This window comes from Anolis carolinensis, chromosome 1, assembly GCF_035594765.1.
Source record: "Anolis carolinensis isolate JA03-04 chromosome 1, rAnoCar3.1.pri, whole genome shotgun sequence".
Lineage (NCBI taxonomy): Eukaryota > Metazoa > Chordata > Lepidosauria > Squamata > Dactyloidae > Anolis > Anolis carolinensis.
Genome location: NC_085841.1, coordinates 3,290,575 through 3,312,532, shown reverse-complemented (window position 1 = coordinate 3,312,532; position 21,958 = coordinate 3,290,575). Strand labels below are relative to the sequence as shown.

The 21,958-nt window shown below is 43.0% G+C and overlaps 1 protein-coding gene across 4 annotated transcripts in view; it reads right to left on the bottom strand.

Annotated features, from left to right (window-relative positions):
- ephx2 (epoxide hydrolase 2) overlaps positions 1–21,958 on the bottom strand; it is a 95,208-nt gene that overhangs the window by 10,423 nt on the left and 62,827 nt on the right. For all 4 annotated transcript variants that reach the window (XM_062969321.1, XM_062969310.1, XM_062969315.1 and 1 more), the window contains 3 exons: positions 21,068–21,116; positions 8,011–8,113; positions 7,698–7,767 (listed from right to left, as the gene is read on the bottom strand). In XM_062969321.1, the coding sequence (XP_062825391.1) occupies positions 7,698–7,767; positions 8,011–8,113; positions 21,068–21,116 (222 nt within the window). The remainder of the gene's footprint in view (positions 1–7,697; positions 7,768–8,010; positions 8,114–21,067; positions 21,117–21,958) is intronic.

The following is a 21,958-nucleotide window of genomic DNA, read 5'->3' as shown; positions in this document are numbered from 1 at the left end:
GATGGCCATCCAGATTCTGTTTAAATCTGGGCTGTGGCACAGGCGGGAGAGCAAGCCAGCTGCAATTAACTGCAATGAATCACTCTGACCAGGAGGTCATGAGTTCGAGGCCTGCTCGGAGCCTATGTTTGTCTTGTCTTTGTTCTATGTTAAAAGGCATTGAATGTTTGCCTTATATGTGTAATGTGATCCGCCCTGAGTTCCCTTCGGGGTGAGAAGGGCGGAATATAAATGCTGTAAATAAATAAATAAAATAAATAAATGCCTCCAAGGAATGAGCTTCCAGTTAAATGTTGTGAAATGTTTAACTTATTGTTTCTATGTAAGTGTGTATGTTTGCTTCATTAAGCAATCCAATATTGAAGTAGTTAATCGCATAGAGCAATGATTTACTGCCTAGAGGGAAAAGGAATAAGACTTCCGCTTTTGCCTACATAGAAGGAAACATGTCACAGAGAATGGAATTTGGGAGGAGTTATTCTTTACTGATAAGAGTTCTTGTAGTCGCCATTAATCTTGATGTAAGAGTAACATGTGTCTGAGCAGCTCCGGCTGCTATTTGTGTACATAGCTGTGTAAATAAAGACTTATTACTGCTGGGATCAGAAGACAGCTATGCAGTCTTGTTTGTTTGTGCTACTAGGCAGATGCTGAGTTGCCAAACAAAGGGGAGAATTGAGATGAACGGCTGTAAGTGTCTCAATATATCCGCCTCACATCCATCATCCACATCTAACACTTTCAACACACTCCGAAGCTAAGAGTTTCACTAATGAATAGATCTCCTTTTTATCGTGTCAGAAGCGACTTGACAACATACTGCAAGTCGCTTCTAGTGTGAGAGAACTGGCTGTCTACAAAGATGTTGCCCAGGGGACGCTCGGATGTGTTACCATCCTGCTGGGAAGCTTCTCTCATGTCCCCACAAGCTAGAGCTGACAGATGGGGGCTCCCTGACTCACGGATTCCAGCTGGCAACCTTCAGATCAGCAGATCAGCCAGCACAAGGGTTTAACCTATTACAGCTTGTAAAGTCAGGAAGTTCTTATTAATGTTCAGGGGGAATCTCATTTCCTGTCATTTGAACCCATGGCTCATTGAATCCCAGTTTCCAGGGCAGCAGAAAGTAAGCTGGCTCCCTCTTCCATAGGGCATCCTTTCACATGTTTATACATGGTGATCACGTTCCCTTCAATTATGTCACCAGCTTCCGGTAATGGCAAAGATGGCGAACGCAGCAGAACGCTGAGGCTCCTGACAGAGCCAGCGTTCTGCCTCACCAAAGGGCTTTGGTCAAGCTGCAACAAGGAAAGCTCCCACTCACTTAAGCTGGAGGCAAGTGAGGTGCAAAACCGTGGGTCCTAGCGCCCTGAAGTGTCTCTCTTCGGGTGACCAACAGACAAAGGGACCTGAGGTAGGCGAAGCGTGGTGGAGGATACCGGGTTGGCCGGGTAGAACGCCTGCCATTATTTTAAAAGCAAAGAAGATAGAGGGCAGAAGCGGAACAAAGGAACTAGGAACTTTTGCATGAGCAAAAAAACTTTTCTAGCGGCATAGAATGGTGGCGGAGGTGGAAGGAAAGCTGAATTGTTAAGTCAGCACCGGAACAATAAAAAGCCACTTTGAATATTGGCATGACACCGTTCCCGGGACGGTTACAACAGTACTGTGAAAACGGAGAAAAGGAAGTGTACTGAACTTCAGCTTTACCCCTCTAAAATCAAAGCAAAGCAAAGCAAAAATACTAGAGACAAAACAAAGGGGAAAACTGAACCGGAGCGAGGAGAAGCAAGACGGTAGATCCATTAGACGGCGCTGGGGGCGGCAACAGAGCCGGGAGGACAGCCGGAGAGGCGAGGGAGCACCGAGCCGCTTGACGCACAGCGAATAACGTAGGACGCACGCGACGCATGACGCACGACGTAAGGCGGGCAACGTGCAACGCTGCGATGCGGGACGTAGAGGATCACCATACAGGAGGAAGAGAAGAGGAAGTGCGGTGCAGGGAAAGAGGAGGACGCGGAGGCAGAAGTGAGGAAGGAAGGGAATCGCCGGCGTGAACTCTTTTTTTTTGGTAACAACTTGGAAGGACAGGACCGGAACCAAAAGGAACTGAAAGGACAGGTCAGGACTGGAAAGGACGTGTTGGTTTACAGGGGGCAAGGTGAACCCCTAAAGTGGATGTGACAAGACCTGAGGGGCAAGAGGGTGAAAATAACATTAAGAACCGGGAGGTGGAGGGGTGGGAGGGGGGAGAGGTGGGGAGAGAGGAAGGGTGGGAAAGGGGAAATATTAATAACAACAATAATTAACGGTAAAAACAACAGCAATAGCTCCAAAAAAAGGGGGGGGGGAATAGAAATTTAATTATTTTATTTCTACCCCTCACCCTATCTATCTGCCTCTTAGCTGTTATCTTCTCTCGGTTTTTCTCTTTCCCTCTCCGTTTTCTATCACTCTCTCCTTTCACCCCTTTAGATTCTGCCTTCCTCCCCCCCCTTACTTTTCTCACCACCAATAAGGGTCAAACCCCGGCTGAAGGGCCAAAGATAGAAGAGAGAAAAGGATAGAAAGAAGAGATAGAAAGGTTATATAGGCCAGGAGTCATGAATACACCAAAACCCAGGATGGAAAAAGATAGGGAAAAGAGAGGGGCTATAAGGAAGGAATCATTAACAGAAGACTATAGCATTAAAGATGTGATGGTAGAAATTTTGAAATTACAAACGGAGGTATCTAAAATACAGGAAAAACAAGATAGACAATATCTGGAGATGAGATAAGAGATGTTAGGGATAAAGAGGGACATAAAGGAGGAGATACAAACCCTAGTCAAAGAAGAAATAAATAAAATAAGAGAAGATCTAGACTTAACAAAAAAAGGTGCAAAGAAAGGGATAAGGCAATGGAAATAATTAAAAAACAACAGGAGATGGCGAAGAAAGAGAGGGGGACAATCGAGAAGACTTTGAATGTAATTAGGACACAGCAAGAGATTTTGGAATCAAGAGAAAAAGAATTTCAATTAAGATTCCGCAATCTAAGGGAAGGAGAACAAGAAAATATAAGAGAAAGGGTTATTGAAATTGTGTCCAATATAACAAACAAAACAAAAGAGGAAACAGACATGAATATAGATAGAGTGATTAGAGTGCAATCAAATTATGCCAAAAAATATAACACCCCCAGGGATGTAGTGGTACATTTCAGTAAAAAAAACCTGAGAGATGAGGTTCTGAAGGGAAACGCGAGTAACCCAACATTTGACAAAGGGAACAGAATTGCAATTCTAAAAGAATACCCAACATCAGTACTAGAAAAAAGACGCAAGTATCTTTTCTTAACAGATGAACTAAGAAGAAGAAACATAAGATTTAAATGGGACAAAAAGGAGGGCCTTATGACGACATGGGAAGGGAACAAAATTTGGATCACAAGTGAATACAAAGCTAGGGCTTTTTACGAGAAAAATTTGCACACAGGGATGGGGAGTGGGGGGGGGAGGGTGGCGGGGGGGAGGGGGGGATGGGGGGGCGGGGGAGGAGGAAGGGGAGGGGACGAGTAGATTAAAGAAAAGGATAAGGGAAAAATCACCTGAAGATACAATAGACTTAATGGACTTTGAGAAGGGAATAGTTAACAAGACTGATGCGAGTAAAAACGATGATGGCTCAAAGATGTAAAATTTACTCTAATAACATTAACGGTTTCAACTCGCCCAATAAAAGGAAAAAAGTATGGCAACAAATTAAAAAAGGAAAATATGACGTAATATGTTTACAGGAAACACACATTATGAATAAGCACGTAGCACACCTAACACAGAAAAGTCTAGGAAAAACATACTACGCATCCAGTGCGGAGAAAAAAAGGGGGGTTGTCACATACGTTAACGAAAATATCTCATCTGAAAAAAGGTTCAACGACCAAGATGGTAGGATGTTAGGGGTCAAGATAATAATAGAGGGGGGAAAATCCTAATTTGCAATATATACGCCCCAAATGGGAGCAAGATAAAATTCGTAGAGGCTTTATACCAAAAAATACTTGAAGAAGAGTACGATGATCTTCTGATTCTAGGAGACTTCAATGGAGTACTAAATAATAAATTAGACAAATCAAAACAAGGGGGGAGGAAAAAAGACAAAGTGGCAGGAGAGCTACCAAAAAAATTTAAACAGTTAAAAGAAGATCTAGGCCTTATAGATATTTGGAGGTACCACCATGAAAACGAAAAAGACTTCACGTTTTTCTCAAATAGACATTCAACCTGGTCACGAATAGACATGATTTGGGGCACCAAATCAGTAATGAACCAAGTAACCAAAATTAAAATTATGCCCAGACTAAATTCAGACCACGCACCAATAGAATTGATAATGGAGGGTAGAGGAAAGAAAAGGGAGGAATTTAGATGGAAACTGAACGACTCATTGCTGAAAAAGGCAACGGACCAGAATCTGTACAGAGAAAAAATAGGTGAATACTTCAAGCTTAACAAGGAAGAAGACACTCCAGTTGAAGTAATTTGGGATGCCAGCAAAGCGTATATAAGAGGACTGATGATCCAACACAGTGTAAGAATGAATAGAGCAAGACAACTAAGATATACAAAAATCATAGAGGAAGTGAATAGATTAGAAAACCAACTAAAGGGGAAGCCCCAGGACAAAGAAATCAAATTGAAATTAGAAATGAATAAGAAAGATCTAGAAGCATTACAGATGGAGGAGATTGGGAAAAAGCTAAAATACATTAAACAACAGTACTTCGAACACGCGAACAAAGTAGGCAAATGGCTGTCGCGGAGGTTAGTTAAAAAAAGACAGGCAAATACTATTAACAAGATCCAGGAAGGAGGGAAAAATTATTATAGCAATGAAGAAATAAAAAGACAATTTACAAAATACTATGAGAAATTATATGCGGATGACAAAATTCCAAAAGAAAAGGTAACCCAATATTTGGGGAAACAAGATATCCCAAAACTTACAGAGAAGCAAAGGGAGATTCTTAACAGAAAGATAACAGGTGAAGAAATGAGCAAAACCATTAAGAGATTGCCGCCCAATAAAGCGCCGGGACCAGACGGGTTCACAATGCTGTACTATAAAACATTCCAGGAGATACTAACCCCACCACTACAACAGGTTATGAATAAAATTCTCGTAGAAGGGAAAGTCCCGGCAACATGGAAGGAGGCAAATATAACACTACTTCCAAAAGAAAAAGCAGACATGGCAAATGTAAAAAATTATAGACCAATATCGCTGCTGAACACAGACTATAAAATCTTCACAAGTATATTAGCAGCCAGACTCAAGGAAGTTCTAAAGGACAGGATTAAAGAAGAGCAAGCAGGGTTCCTGCCAGGCAGACATATGAGGGAAAACATCAGGACAATACTGAACGCCATAGAATTTTACGACAAAAACCCACAAAAGGAAATTGCTTTCCTATTCTTGGACGCCGAAAAGGCGTTCGACAATGTTAACTGGTTTTGCATCATAGAAATTCTTAAAGAAATGGATGCCGGATATTATTTCATCTCCGCAACCGAAGCAATCTATTCACAACAAACAGCAAAAATAATAACGAATGGTCAACTATCAAACAATATAAATATACAAAAAGGGACAAGACAGGGGTGCCCACTTTCCCCGCTACTGTTTATTATGATGCTGGAAATCCTACTAGAGGCAATTAGAAAAAATAGTGACCTTAAGGGGCTCAGAATTAGAAACCACAGTTACAAAACACGTGCTTTCGCGGACGACCTCGTCTGTCTAATTGAGAATCCCTTAGAACAGTTCGACCTTTGGTGGGAAACAATTGCCAACTTTGGAGAAGTGACAGGGTTTAGAATAAATCGAGAAAAAAACAAAATTTTAACAAAGAATATGACACAGAAGAACAAAGAGAATCTAAAGAAAAAAACGGGCATTGAGATAGTGAAAAAGATCAAGTACCTAGGGATAGAGCTAACGGCAAGTAATGCTCAACTCCAAAAAAATAACTATGAAAAGAGATGGAGGGAGATGAAAGATAAAATGAATAGGTGGAGATCACTAAAACTTTCCCTTCTAGGAAAGATAGCAACAATTAAAATGAAGATTCTGCCCGAGGTCCTCTTTCTGTTCCAAAACATACCGATTCTGAGAAATAAAAAAAATCATTAAAAATTGGCAAAAAGAAATTAATAAATTTTTATGGGAAGGTAAAAAGGCCAGAATTGCCTTTAAATATTTGAAAGACGATACGAGAAGAGGAGGCCTTGGGCTCCCAGACTTATTGTTATATTACGAGGCAGCGAGCTTAAGCTGGGTCAGGGACTGGTCAAACTTGAAAGACAAAAAAATGTTAGATCTGGAAGGATATGATCTAAATAAAGGATGGCACAGTTATCTATGGAGGGAGAAAAGCAAAAAGGAAAAGTGTTTTAAACAGCATTATATAAGAGCAGCGTTGATAGAAACATGGGACAAATACAAAAGAAGATTTTACACTAAGGTTCCGATGTGGCTCTCGCCGATGGAGGCGGAACATATGAGGGAACTCCCAAAGAGAAAATGGTTATCATATAGACAGCTACTAAATACAGAAAACCAGGAATATAGGCTGAAAAGCTACGATGAAATTAAACAATTGGAACCATCCATGTCATGGTTAAATTACTGGCAACTAAAATAAAGTTTTAGAGAAGATCAGAAAATAGGATTTGAGAAAAAAGACACAGGCTGGGATAGAGTGTTAAAATCCGACAAAAAAATCATAAAAATACTGTATCAACAGTTACTAACTTGGGAAACGGAAGAAGATCAGGTTAAAGAAGTTATGATAAAATGGGCCAAAGAGGTGGGCCGTACGATAAATATGTCGGAATGGGAAAGAATATGGAACACAAATATCAAATACACATATGCAGTAGAACTAAAGGAAAACTGGTATAAAATCTTTTATAGATGGTACCTTACGCCGGTTAAGCTGGCTAAAATGAACAAGGGAAAGGGAGATGGCAAATGTTGGAAATGTGGGAAACACATTGGGGACTTTATGCACATGTGGTGGAACTGTAAGAAAGTGAGAAACTTTTGGCAGATTATACATAAAGAAATGGAAAAGATAATAGGAAAAAAATTTGACCTGAGACCGGAATACTTCCTACTAGGAATAACGGACTTCCCGATGGACCAGAATACGGAAAAACTTTTTACATACATGGTGACGGCAGCCAGGATAAATCTGGCCAAACTATGGAAAACACAAGAAACACGGTCAAAGAAAAATTGGCTGTTAAGACTTATAGACATTAAGAATATGGATTTACTGACTCAGTATATAAAACAGGACGATGCTCCAAGAAGGGAGACCAATTGGTCTCCAGTGAAAGAATATATGGATAAAGAAAATACCAACTAAAGGGAACTATAATGATCAGCTAACTTAGGACCCAAGGGTACCTAAGAAAGCCGCAGATGGGGGGGGGGAAAGAGTATTGTCATGCAAAAGGTTCGGAAGGCGAATTGGTTGGGTTATGTGTTGTCTTGTCCGTTATAGTCATGTTAGGTTGTTGTCTTTGTTATTGTCTTTGTCATTGTGCAATGTATGTTGTGTTTTTCTTTTATGCATTTCAAAAACTTACAAATAAAAATATTAAAAAAAAAATATTAAAAAAAAAATATGTCACCAGCTTGTACCTTCCTGTCGTAGGCAGAGCCAAGCCAGCGCCAGTTTGCCTCCATGTTCCGATACCAGTTGATTGGCCCCCTGAAAGAGGAGATAAATTAAAAAGTTACCTAACTTTGGTCAAAGAGTCTCATGAATGCATATAAGCCAGGCATGGGCAAACTTGTGCCCTCCAGGTGTTTTGGACTTCAACTTCCATAATTATGAATTATGGAAGTTGAAGTCCAAAACACCTGGAGGGTCCAAGTTTGCCCATGCCTGGTATACAGGAATAGCAATAACTTTTACCCCCCACTCCCACCCCACACAAAATCTATCCCTTACCTTAATCCAGATTTTCTAAACTGCTGGACGAAGTATTGGAGGACAGGCTCTGGGAGGAGAGAACTTGGAGGAGGGTCTTCGGGAACTCCCACCAGCAGGCCTCCTGCAAAACAGAAAGAGACTTCTTTGATGAACTTTAGGCAAAATGGGGACCTGTTCATTATTTTTTCACAACAACAATGGGGGCATTTATCTACACAGGATTCATGAATTAGTACATAAAAGTAAAGGTTTCCTCTTGACATTAAATCTAGTTGAGCCTGACTCTGGGGGTTGGTGCTCATCTCCATTTCTAAGCCGAAGAGCCGGCATTGTCCGTAGACACCTCCAAGGTCATGTGGCCACTGGCATGACTGCAGGAGTGTTGTTACCTTCCCACCAGAGCAGTACCTATTGATCTACTCACATTTGCATGTTTTCGAACTGCTAGGTTGGCAGAAGCTGGAGCTAACAGCAGGAGCTCACCCCGCTCCCCACTCCTTCAAAGCAAGTCCTGAAGCTTAGCGGTTTAATCCACTGAGTCACCACAGCCCCTTTGTAGAGTGCTACCAATATAGAAATGTGGCTATATAAGATCACTAAAAGGAATAAATAATATAATACAGTAGAGTCTCACTTATCCAACATAAACAGGCCGGCAGAATGTTGGATAAGCAAATATCTTGGATAATAAGGAGGGATTAAGGAAAAGCCTATTAAACATCAAATTAGGTTATGATTTTACAAATTAAGCACCCAAAACATCATGTTATACAACAAATTTGACAGAAAAAGTAGTTCAATACACAGTAATGCTATGTAATAATTACTGTATTTATGAATTTAGCACCAAAATATCACGATATATTGAAAACATTGACTACAAAAATGCATTGGATAATCCAGAATGTTGGATAAGTGAGTGCTGGATAAGTGAGACTCTACTGTATAAGGGATAAAAACCATTATACAGAGTTAGAAGTTTATAAATCTGTTTTTTGTTGCTATTTTGCTTTTTGCGTTTTGTCTCTTTGTTTTGTTATTTTCAATAGTTTTTTAGTTGTAGCCTTGCAATAGGAGAGAGCATGCAGTTGTGTAGTTTTGAGTTTTACGTACCTTTAAAAAAATGTTTTTGTGTTTTATCTTGTTTTTTCCCCCTTCAAATAAAAAAGTTCTGGACAGAATGCCCTTATGTGTCTGACCTAGAGCCTATTATTATTATTATTATTATTATTATTATTATTATTATCTCACATTTTCTCTCCACAAGGAGAATCATAGCAGCTTACATTAAAAGCATTTCAGTACAATTAAAAACCCACAAATATATAAACATGACTGAAATAAAATTGATATTTAAAAATCCAGTTAAAATCAATAAATACATATTCACAGTAAAATCCACAGTAACCCCTGACTTAATCTTATACGTGGTCTATCTATTTGCAAATGTTTGCAAACTGTCATTTGGGTGTGAGACATACAGTGTTTTCCTCTCCCTGAATAATTCTGAAATTGCGCTGCATTAATGCGAGGGAAGGTGCATAAAGCGAAGGGAGAAGGGCATTGTGAGAAGTGTGTGGAGACAATCTTCATGGCTCCTCAAAAGAGGAAAGAATAGCACTCCACTTTCAAAGGCCAAATGCACAATCTATATATCGTATATACTCAAGTATAAGCCGACCCGAATATAAGCCGAGGCACCTAATTTTACCACAAAAAACTGGGAAAACTTATTGTCTCAAGTATAAGCCGAGGGTGAGAAATGCAGCAGCTACCGGTAAATTTCAAAATAAAAATAGATACCAATAAAGTTACATTAACTGAGGCATAAGTGGGGTAAATGTTTTTTGAATATTTACCGTATTTCAAAGAAAAACTGTAAGCTAACTCTGTAAGTGCATAAGTAGGATCAACAAAAACGATATGGTATCAACAATAACTTTATAATGATCATCATCATTATCATCATCATCAACAATAACAACAACAACTTCCTTTGTATTCTGCTCTATCTATCTCCCCATGGGGACTCAGGCCGGCTTCCCACATAGTAACAGGCAAACATGCAATGCCTATATAATCAATGCAGAGCTAGATATAGCTCTATAATTATAGATACGAATTTCACATTTGCATTTCCCCCCTGAAAAGTTTACAAATCCTCTGTGCATTTCCCTCCTGCAATATTTGAAAGTCCCATTTATCTATGTTTACATCTATCTAGACATCTCTGTGTGTGTGTGTGTGTGTGTGCATATTTAAAAGGCCTATATCTATATTAATATCTATCTAGACATCTCTGTGTGTGTGTGTGTGTGCATATTTAAAAGGCCTATATCTATATTAATATCTATCTATCTAGACCAGGGGTCCCCAAACTATGGCCCGGGGGCCGGATGCGGCCCTCCGAGGTCATTTACCTGGCCCCCGCCCTTAGTTTTATAATATAATATTTTTATATCAGTTTTAATAATATAATATATTGTATATACATATAATATTGATAATAATATAATGTTATACAATATAATACTAATAATAATACCATATAATAATATTAATTATATATTACATATAATATTACAGTATAGTGGTATAGTTCAATAAAGTAATATATAATGTTAATATTCTACTATGCTAATAATATAATATATTGTATGTACTGCTGCTCTGAGCCCCCTTTGGGGTGAGAAGGGCGGGATATAAATGCAATAAATAAATGTAGTAAATGAATAAATAAATAATTTTAGACTTAGGCTCGCCCAAAGTCTGAAATGACTTGAAGGCACACAACAACAACAATCCTAATTAACTTGACTATCTCATTTGCCAGAAGTAGGCCCACATTTCCCATTGAAATCCTGATAGGTTTATGTTGATTAAAATTGTTTTCATTTTTAAATATTGTATTGTTCTTTCATTGTTGTTGTTGTTTTGCACTACAAATAAGACATGTGCAGTGTGCATAGGAATTTGTTCGGGTTTTTTTTTTCAAATGATAATTTGGCCCCTTCCCAGTCTAAAGGATTGTGGACCGGCCCTCTGCTTTAAAAGTTTGAGCACCCCTGATCTAGACCTTGCTCTATATAGAGAGAATTATATCTTTATAGGACTTGCAGAGACTTGCAAACATATGAGGGAAAATTTTATATATTAAATTAATGTATTTGTAGGGAGAAGTCTACGGTATATATTATTTACAAGCTTTGGGGCATGCATTTGCCCAAGGAAAAAATGCAAGCAACGCCCTCCTAAAAACAACTTTGGCCTCTTTTCTCCTCCTCTTTCCAACCTCTTTTATTTAACCCTTTTCAAACTCTAAAAGTAGCCAGAAAAGGCTTTTTAAAACTTCCCTTCCTCTCCCAAAAACCCCACACCATTTTTGTTTCCTTAGGAATAAAAAGAAATACAGTAGAGTCTCACTCATCCAACATAAACAGGCCGGCAGAACGTTGGATAAGTGAATATGTTGGATAATAAGGAGAGATTAAGGAGAAGCCTATTAAACATCAAATTAAGTCATGATTTTACAAATTAAGCACCAAAACATCATGTTATACAACAAATTTGACAGAAAAAGTAGTTCAATAGGCAGTAATGCTACATAGTAATGACTGTATTTACAAATTTAGCACCAAAATATCATGATGTATTGAAAACATTGACTACAAAAATGCGTTGGATAATCCAGAACGTTGGATAAGCGAATGTTGGATAAGTGAGACTCTACTGTACACACCTTCTGTTGCTCTTCTTTCCCTCTTTCCCTTCCTATTGACTCAAACGTTCTTGTAATAATAGTAATAATAATAAATCCTGCAAAGTTGCAAGAGTCTCTCTTTTTTTTCCCCTTAAAATATTTTGTAATATTGTAATATTTTGTAATAATGCAGTATTTTTTCTTCTTCCTGGCTTGCAAGAGGCTCTCACTCACTCTCCTTTCACTTTTGAAAACATTCCCTTGTCTCTCTCTCTCTCTCTTAAAAAATAAAATAACTCCAACCTGGGAGGAGAAGCGGAGAACCCGAATATAAGCCGGGGGAGGCTTTTTCAGCCTCCAAAAAGAGATTTAAAAACTCGGCTTATCTTCGAGTATATACGGTATATATAAATGTAATGTGACGTTTTACTATGGAGTAAACTACGAAACCACTGAACCAAATCACACCAAATTTGGCCACAAAAGACATAGTCATCCAAGCTATGTCTTTCAATAAAAAAACTAGAAAAAATAGTCCAAATTACAAAGGATGAGGAAGAGCTTTTCTTCCCCTAACTGTCAATCAGAAAGGTAGGCCTCGCTACCTTTAGGTCTAGGCTATTCAGTGCTTTTCGACCTGGCCAACCAAGATTTCCCTGAGGTGAAAAAACCCCAAGCTCTGAAGCCACGAGGCTACTCCGTCCCATTCAACCTGGCCTAGCAAGGATGCCCGATGTAGAAAGCGGCCAGGCCGTTAAACTGGAAGACTATTTAGTGCAATTCAAGCTGGCCAAACAATGATAACCCTACAAAAGAAGTAGCCAGGCTTCAAAGCAGCTCTTTGATTGAGGGTGCCACTCCAGCTACTCCAGAAAACGGCCAGGCTTTGTGGCTGCAAGGCTATTCACTGCTATTCCACTTGGCCAACAAATGATTCCCATAAGCCACAGCAATGCGTGGCCAGGCAAAGCTAGTGTCATACTAACAATGCTAAAGCAGAATGCCCCATCATGGGCGTGGATTCGTTGAACCTTTGACTTTGAAAGGGGAAAGAAAAAGTTAGCATGAGCTAGAAACTCAATGGCCACCAAAGAGTTATAGGGTCTTTGAATTGAAACAACGATTGCCATCAAGTCCACTGCTTCTTAAACTGTGGGTCCCGGCCCCAAATGGGGGTCCCCTTCGCTCAAAGGCAGGGTCCAAAAATAGTAAAAGCATTCTGAATACAACACTGACACAAATCTGTTAGCAGCAAGGTGCTGTGTTTGCAGCAGATTTTGCAGAAAATGCTTCATTTGCACAAAAAGGAAAGCCAGCCTGTTGACATCAACTTACAAACTACTCTTAGTGAAGAACGGGATTGAGAAAACCGGAAGTGAGAGAGATCTTCCCCTTGAAAAGAAGGGAAATCCACTCCTGGAAGAGTTATTAAGAGTTATTACCCTGGGTAAAAGGGGTCTCCAATGAAGGTTTATCTCCCATCCTTGTTTCCAGAACAAATTTTCCAAAATCCAATTCTCACAGGGACAGAAAGGGAGGAGACATCTTCTGAATAGGGGGACACACAGCAAACCCTATGATACCCAATGCATACATATACATATTTTTGTTGTTTACTCATTCTGTCGTAGTGGCCACCCCCAGCTCCTTCAAGGCCAGTCCCTTCAAGGATACCGTCCATCCATCTCGCCTTTGGTCGGCCTCTCTTCCTTTTTCCTTCCATTTCCCCCAGCATCGTGATCTTCTCCAAGCTTTCCTGTCTCCTCATGATGTGGCCAAAATACTTCAGCTTTGCCTCTCATCTCCTTCCCCCCAGTGAGCAGCCATTGGGCCTTATTTCCTGGAGGATGGACTGGTTGGACCTTCTTGCCAAGGTCCAAGGCACGCTCAGGATTTTCCTCCAGCACCAGAGTTTGAAAGTGTCTCTCTTCCTTTGCTCAGCCTTCCTTATGGTCCCGCTCTCTCTCACATCCATAGGTTACTATGGGGAATACCATTGCTTTGACTATGTGGACCTTCATGGCCAGTGTGATGTCTCTGCTCTTCACTCTTTTGTCAAGGTTGGCCATTGCTCTCCTCCCAAGAAGAAAACGTCTTCTGATTTCCTGGCTGCAGTCTGCATCTGCAGTGATCTTCGCGCCTAGAAATATAAAGTCTGTCACTACCTCCACGTTTTCTCCCTCTATTTGCCAGTTATCAATAGGTGTAGTTGCCACCATCTCGGTTTTCCTTTTTTAAAAATAATTTTTATTGAAGTAATTTTACAATAAAGAGGGAGGAGGACGGGGGATGGGATATTTGGGAAGGGGGGAGGATGGGGAAACAGGAGGGGGCATGGAAGGGAGACAAATAGTATATTTTCTTCTCACCTTTTTTCTTATAGTTTGTCAATATCATCTGGGAAAAAAGCGAAAAAGAAAAAGAAAAGAAAAAAGTACAAAGAAAAAGAGAAAAAAAGAAAAGAAAAATTGTATACTTCCAATCCTCTTCCTCATGAAATAAAGTCCTTGAACTAAATTCTGTGTCTTCTTCCTTGGGGTTATCTTAAGATCCTTGGGAACAGAGAGTTTTATATTTCTTAGTGTCTTAGAGTAATATTCTAAATTGTTCTTGCTTCATGATGTTTATCAACATGGTCCAGTCAGTCTGTTTCCTTTTTCATTTTATTATGGTCCATTGCTAGTTTATGTGTCAGGCTAGCCATGCTCATTATTTCTAACATCTTTGTCAGCCATTCGTCACTAGGCGGGATAGTGTGTCCTGGTTTTCTTGACATTTAACTGCAACCTGCTTTTGCACTTTCTTCTTTCTTTCCCCTTGGTGAGAAGGCTCCTCAGCTCCTCCTCGCTTTCGGCCATCAGAATGGTATCATCTGCATACCTAAGGTTGTTAATATTTCTTCCAGAAATTTTAACTCTGGCCTTGGATTCCTCAAGCCCCGCACATATGTCACATGATGTGTTTTGCGTACAAGTTGAATAGGGAGGGAGAGAGGATGCAGCCCTGCCGCACTCCTTTCCCAATCTGGAACCCGTCTGTTGTTCCGTGGTCTGTTCTTACTGTGGCTACTTGGTCTTTATACAGATTTCTCAGGAGACAGACAAGGTGACTTGGTCTCCCCATACCATCAAGAACTTTCCACAATTTATTATGATCCACACAGTCAAAGGCTTTAGAATAGTCAATATACATATGCATATATGTCAGAACCCTGCTACTAGAGCCTGGATGTGGCTCTGAGTTTCAGGGTCACTGACAGTGATAAGACACCTGCGTCCCAGGACTCGGAGGAGAAACGGCTGATGGACTTGGCGGGGAATTTGCGCGGGGTTTTACTGAGCGGGAAGAGACTGTTCAAATGAGGGGGAGGGTATATAAAGGAGGGTTGGCCGGAGCCTCCCATTCTTGGCTTTTCTGATGTTCATGTTTCCTACAGTAAAAGTTCCTGGTGATACAGAGAGTCTCGTGTGTTCATTCAGGAGCGGCTGTGGTGAGCTGACACTAAGCCAAGAATACGGACACCATCCCGCTGTAGCGGTGAGGTGTAACATGCAAGTGGAGGATGAAGAGCTCTTGGGCGCCGGAGGAGGAAGGTCGGAAAGGGCCACTCCCGAGACGGACGCTGAGTTCCACCAGCTGGCGGCCCTGGCGTCATCCACCGCTTATGCCCAGCCAAATGGGGTAACCCAGAGGCGCGGAGTAGTGCGGGGAGATAGCACCGGAGGAGAGGAAGGTTCACCTTCCCCAGGCCCGCAAAAGATGGTGTTTCTGGAGGAGAGGATGTCGGCGATGGAGACCACCCTGGCAGTGATGTCGAGGGCGATGGAGCGCCTGGCGGTTTTGGCGGAGCCGGAGCGAGGAAGGGAACTCCGGGCTAGCTCAATGTGGGACGTGAGCATGGGAAGCAGCCAGGGCTTTGCAGACCTCCCAGCACCGAAGGGAAGGGAAATGCGAAAGGAGCCCGGTGCCCGGCCCAAGATCCAAACGAGCCTGACGCGGGTGGAGGAGAGTGACGACGAAGGGGAAAAGCCTCCGAGAATCCCGGCTACGCTCCCAACTGAGACCCTGGTGCCCCTGGCGAATGCCGGGCGTGGCACAGGACAAAGGGAAGCAGCAGCGGGGCCCACTGGCCCGCAAGGGGGCTTGCGACGGGCGGAGAATTGGGGATTGCCACCACAGGGACCCCTACCGAGACGAGAGGAACTAAGGATCGAGTTTGGGGGAGAGTCCTCTGAACTGGATTTTTTCCTGACCACGGTGAGGGGCTATATGGAGGACAATGCCCACACTTTTAGAACGGAATCCAGCCGGGTACGGGCCATTGGTGCAGTGTTGAAGAGGGGAGCGGCCAGCTGGTACGTTCAACTACACGCGCGGCGCGACCCATGTCTGGGGTCACTCCGACGCTTTATGGGGGCCCTGGAGACCCGTTTCCGAGATCCACTGGAGCAGATCCGGGCGAGGGAGGAGTTGAAGACCGTCTCCCAGGGGCAGAGGTCGGTATCTGAGTATGCGGAGGAGTTCCAATGCCTCGCTGAAAAGGTGCCGGAATGGTCTGCAGTGACAAAGATAGAACTCTTCAAAGAGGGGCTCAGGCGGGAGATCCTCTCCTGGGCGGTGCATCGTGATGAGCCTGACACACTGCGCGGATGGATTCAGCTGGCGGGGCGCATCGAGACATCGCTGGCCCAGGCGAGGAGGCACCGAGGAGGGCTACAGCAGCGGCCGCAGATGAAAGAGGGGAGCCGGAAGGAGGGATCAACCCCAGCCGGGAGGAGAACGGAGCCGACAGGGAACGTGAGCACCAGCAGGAGGGGCTGCTTCGTGTGCGGCCGTTTGGGCCACAGGGCTGCCGAGTGCTGGCAGAGAAAAGGGGAAGGCGGAGGCCCGCCCAAACCAAGAGCCGTGGCAGGGAAACGCGCCGAGGAAGAACCACCGATGAGGCACCACTCGGGGGGGTTGGTGAGTCAGGACAAAGCCATGATAGTGGTCCCCATTCAGCTGGAAAGTGGCAGCAAACAAGCAACCTGCAAAGCATTTGTGGATTGTGGATGTTCCAGGAACATCATCTCCCCTGAATTAGCCGAGGGATTGGGATGCGAAAGAACGAACCTAGAATCCCCAATAGCTTTTTCGCAGTTGGACGGATCCACAGCATCGGGATCATTAGCTAAGTACAGTGCCGAAGATGTAAAGTGTAAGATAGGGAGTTGGGAAGGAAAGGTGTCATTTGTGATATCACAAATAGCCAGCTATAATGTTATACTAGGCATGCCATGGCTGGGGCAGGCCAACCCGCAAATCAACTGGGAGGATAAGAGCATGATCTTCAGGATGAAGTTGGAAGGAGGGAGCCAGGAAGTGGAAAGGGAGCCGGGGAAAAGGGGGGAGGAAGACTCTATCAGGATAGCAGAACTGGCAGATAAATTACCCCCAGAGTATCGGGATTTTGTGGACGTATTTGATGAGAAGGAAGCAGACAGTTTCCCACCGAAGCGGAGAGTTGAAGTGAAGATAGAGCTAGTCCCAGGAGCAGAGCTTCCTAAGGCAAAAATATACCCAATGTCGGCTAGGGAAAAGGAGGAACTGAGAAAATACATTGATAAAAACCTAGCGAGGGGTTTCATAGAGCCTTCAAATTCCCCTCTAGGGGCGCCTGTGTTGTTCAGGCGCAAAAAGGACCAAACGCTGAGGCTCTGCATTGACTACAGGGGCCTGAATGCAATCAGTTCTGGAAATAAATACCCCCTACCTTTAGTGAAGGACTTGATCGCCCAGTTATCGGAGGGACAGATATTCACTAAATTGGACTTAATTGAAGCGTACCATAAATTGCAGATTAAACCAGAGGACAGGTGGAAGACGGCCTTCTCCTGTGCATTCGGATTATTCAATTATCGTGTGCTCCCTTTCGGTTTGTGCGGCGGAGGCGCCGCGTTCATGCAATTAATCAACGAAGTGTTGCATCCATTGTTGTACAAGGGAGTCTTTGTTTTTTTAGATGACATATTGTTAGTATCTCGGACTAAGGAGCAACACATAGAACTAGTCAGGGAAGTCCTGCAAAAGTTGAGAGAAGCAAAACTGTATGCGAAGCTTGCCAAGTGCGAGTTCAATAAAGACCAGATAGACTTTCTGGGGTATAGGATTTCCTCCCAGGGAGTGGCGATGGACCCTGCGAAGGTAGAAGACGTGAGGGGGTGGGAAGCCCCCAAAACACGGAAGCAGCTGCAATCCTTCCTAGGGTTCGCAAACTTCTATAGAACATTTATCAAGGACTTTGCGCGCCTCACTTTGCCATTAACGGATTTGTTAAAGACTAAAGGTAGGGGAGAAACAGCCAAAGTGAAGGCCCCAGGGGCCAAACTGACCTGGACAATAGAATGCCAGGAAGCTTTCGAAGCCCTTAAAAAGCGTTTTACTGAGGAGCCTGTCCTACAGCACCCTGATATGTCTAAAGCCTTTGTATTACATTGCGATGCGTCAGACCGGGCATATGGGGCAGTTCTGCTACAGAAAGACGAGGGGGGGAACCTGAAGCCATGTGGCTATCTGTCAAAAAAGTTTAGCGATACAGAAAAAAACTGGCCGATTTGGGAGAGAGAAGCCTTAGCGATTCTAAAAGCACTAGAGTGCTGGAGACACTTTCTGGAAGGAAGTGGAACACCGTTTGAGGTGTGGACTGACCATAGAAATTTACAGTATCTAAGATCCCCTCGTAAACTATCAGCGAAGCAAATTAGATGGGCCCAATATTTCAGCCGTTTTGATTTCAGACTCAGATTCTTCCAGGGGAAACATAATATACTCGCTGACGCTCTCTCTCGGATGCCTCAGCACGGGGGAGGAATTCAGGAATCTGAAGGGAGCATTTTTCTTGATAAGCAATGGGGCCTGGCAGTACTAACTCGAGCACAAGCGGCCAAAGAAAACAAACGTACTGCCATTTCCACGGGGGGAGGAGAAATATGGGAGGAAGAGTTGAAGCGAGCGTATGGAATGGACAAATGGTTACAAACAAACAAAGAAAAGGGAGAATTGTGTGGGGATTTGGTGTTTGTAAATAAGAAATTGTATATTCCTGAATGTTTAAGACGAGAAATGTTAAGGAAGTACCATGATAACAAGGGTGCGGGTCATCTAGGCCCCACCAGGACTATTAAACTGTTGGCCAAACAATGCTGGTGGCCCGGAATGAGGAAAGACGCCAGGGGATACGTCACGCAGTGTGAATTATGTGCAGAGGGAAAAACACCACCGGGGAAGCCCCAGGGGCTATTGCAGAAGGTGGTGGAGCCCATGAGGCCATGGGAATGCGTGGCCATGGATTTTGTAGGCGAACTACCCCCCAGCAGAGGCCACAGATACATTTGGACAATATTGGACCTATTCTCAAAACAGGCACACTTTGTGGCTCTGCCAAAACTCCCTTCAGCTGAAAAACTTGCTGATTTGTATGTGAAGCATGTATATCGCCTACATGGGTGTCCCGACAAGATAATTAGTGACCGGGGAGTCCAATTTACTGCAAAATTTTGGGGAAAATTCTTACAGCTGTTAGGAGCAGAAAGGAACCTGAGCTCGGCCTTTCATCCCGCGACCAACGGGGGGGTCGAACGTACCCAACAGACACTGTGCCAATTCTTAAGGATGTACACCAATTATAGACAGGATGATTGGGCGGACCTTCTTCCGTTTGCTGAGATGGCTTTTAACGGGGCCGTACATTCGGCCACAGGTCGTGCCCCATTCGAAATAGTATACGGACAGGAGGTGGCACCTTTCCCCAGGCTACCCGAGTGGAAGGAAGGGGAGGGCCAGACCGACGAGGAATGGCCGGCCAAAATCAAGCAAGGGTGGCAAACCGTGGTAGAGGCATTGCGGGAAACACAAAAGAAGTACAAGCTCTTTGCGGATCGTAGGCGCCGAGAGGGGGACAAATTGGGCGAAGGAGATCTGGTTTGGCTGAGCACAAAAAACCTGAAATTGGGGTTCCCATCCAAGAAATTGGCTCCACGCTATATAGGGCCATTCAGGGTAGCAAAAAGAATAAACGAAGTGACCTATGAGCTGAGGCTACCAAAGGACCTAGGAAAGGTACACCCGGTATTCCATTGCAGCCTGTTAAAAAAGTATAAAGGAACTCTGGACAGCGGAGAACAATAGTTGTGTTTAATCTTTTCCTTCCAGGACGAAGGGGAGGAGGACGCCATGTCAGAACCCTGCTACTAGAGCCTGGATGTGGCTCTGAGTTTCAGGGTCACTGACAGTGATAAGACACCTGCGTCCCAGGACTCGGAGGAGAAACGGCTGATGGACTTGGCGGGGAATTTGCGCGGGGTTTTACTGAGCGGGAAGAGACTGTTCAAATGAGGGGGAGGGTATATAAAGGAGGGTTGGCCGGAGCCTCCCATTCTTGGCTTTTCTGATGTTCATGTTTCCTACAGTAAAAGTTCCTGGTGATACAGAGAGTCTCGTGTGTTCATTCAGGAGCGGCTGTGGTGAGCTGACACATATATATGGCTGGAGTTACACTAAAGAAATATCCCCGTTCCAAATTACATACAAATTCAACTTCAGAACAAATGTATGAAATCTTGTTCACAACTTGGATTCTGCTGGTACCTACTCGTATATAGCTGGGGCCTTTTACAAATTTCTCAGGTGAAAGGGGTTGAGTGGAAGGAGTTTAAGAAACCCTGATATAGTCCAAGCGCTACCATGCCGGGCTGTGGCGCAGGCTGTTGAGCAACCAGCTGCAGCCAGCTGCAATAAATCACTCTGACCAAGAGGTCATGAGTTCGAGGCCAGCTCGGAGTCTTGCGTTTGTCTTGTCTTTGTTCTATGTCAAGGCATTGAATGTTTGCCTTATATGTGTAATGTGATCCGCCCTGAGTCCCCTTCGGGGTGAGAAAGAAGGGCTGAATATAAATGCTGTAAATAAATAAATAAATAAATAAATAAATAAATGCAAGGAATATGCAACTGAAGCTCTCCAGAAAGGTGTCCATCCATCCATCCATCCATCCATCCATTAAAAACCTGTTGAAAGAACCACCACCAATGGTAGACGTAGTCCATTCCACCACCAAGCAGGTCTAACAGTCATAAAGTACTTCTTAATACTCAAGTTGAATAATTGCTATTGTAATTCGAATCCATTCGTTCTTGTTCCAGTCTCGAAACAGCAGAAAACCACTTCGTTCTACGTGACATTACTTTGGATATTTAAATATAGTTATCATGTGACCTTTCAATCTTTGGTCGCTTTTTTTGTGCTAAATCAGAGAATAAGACACAACGGAGCAAGGGATTCAAAGCACAAAAAACTTTTAAGAACTTTGAAACGGCACTCCTCCTTCCACAATCTCGTACCTCTTTTCCGTACGTTGGTGAAGTCAATCGAAGCTCCCTTTATCCAGTCCTGTAAGGAGAGTGTTGGAAAGAGAGGCAGGAGAAATACCAGTCATGATATAAATATACATTGTGACATATACATTTGGAAGATTAAAATATGAATGTCCAGGGCTGTCAGGATTTGGATTCAGGGCTGCTCAGTTTGGATTCAGACCCTATATGTATGTGTCTTGATTATATTCATATGGCAACGTTACTAAAATTTGATGAAGAAGAGGAGGAAGGAAGAGAAGAAAAGGAGGAACAAGTAGAAGGAGAAGAGGAGGAGGGAGAGAAGGAGGAGGAAGGGGAGAAGATTGTTTAATATCTTAATTATGTCTATTTTAAATCATGACTTGTTTAATTTGTTTTTAAATGCATTCTTTGATGCATCAACTGTTGATTTTATGATATTATATGATAGTATTGGGCTTGCTCCAGTGTGAGCCGCTCCGAGTCCCCGTTGGGGAGATGGAGGCGGCATACAAAAATAAAATTATTATTATTATTATTTTATTATGACACAGCAAACAAGATAGATATGCTGGATTTCGTTTCACAAAATCACAAGTCAAACACTTCCCAAGTGTCTAGGACTGTGTGATGTATTTTCGGATGATGCGCGCAGATCCCAGTCGGGTGGCCTTTTGCAGTTGACAGATCATAATTTTGTCAATGCCTATTGTTTCCAAATGCCGGCTGAGATCTTTTGGCATGGCACCCAGTGTGCCCATCATCACCGGGACCACCTTTACTGGTTTCTGCCAGAGTCTTTGAAGTTCAATCTTGAGGTCCTGATAGCGGCTGAGTTTTTCCTGTTGTTTTTCGTCAATGCGACTGTCACCTGGGATGGCAACATGAATGATCCAC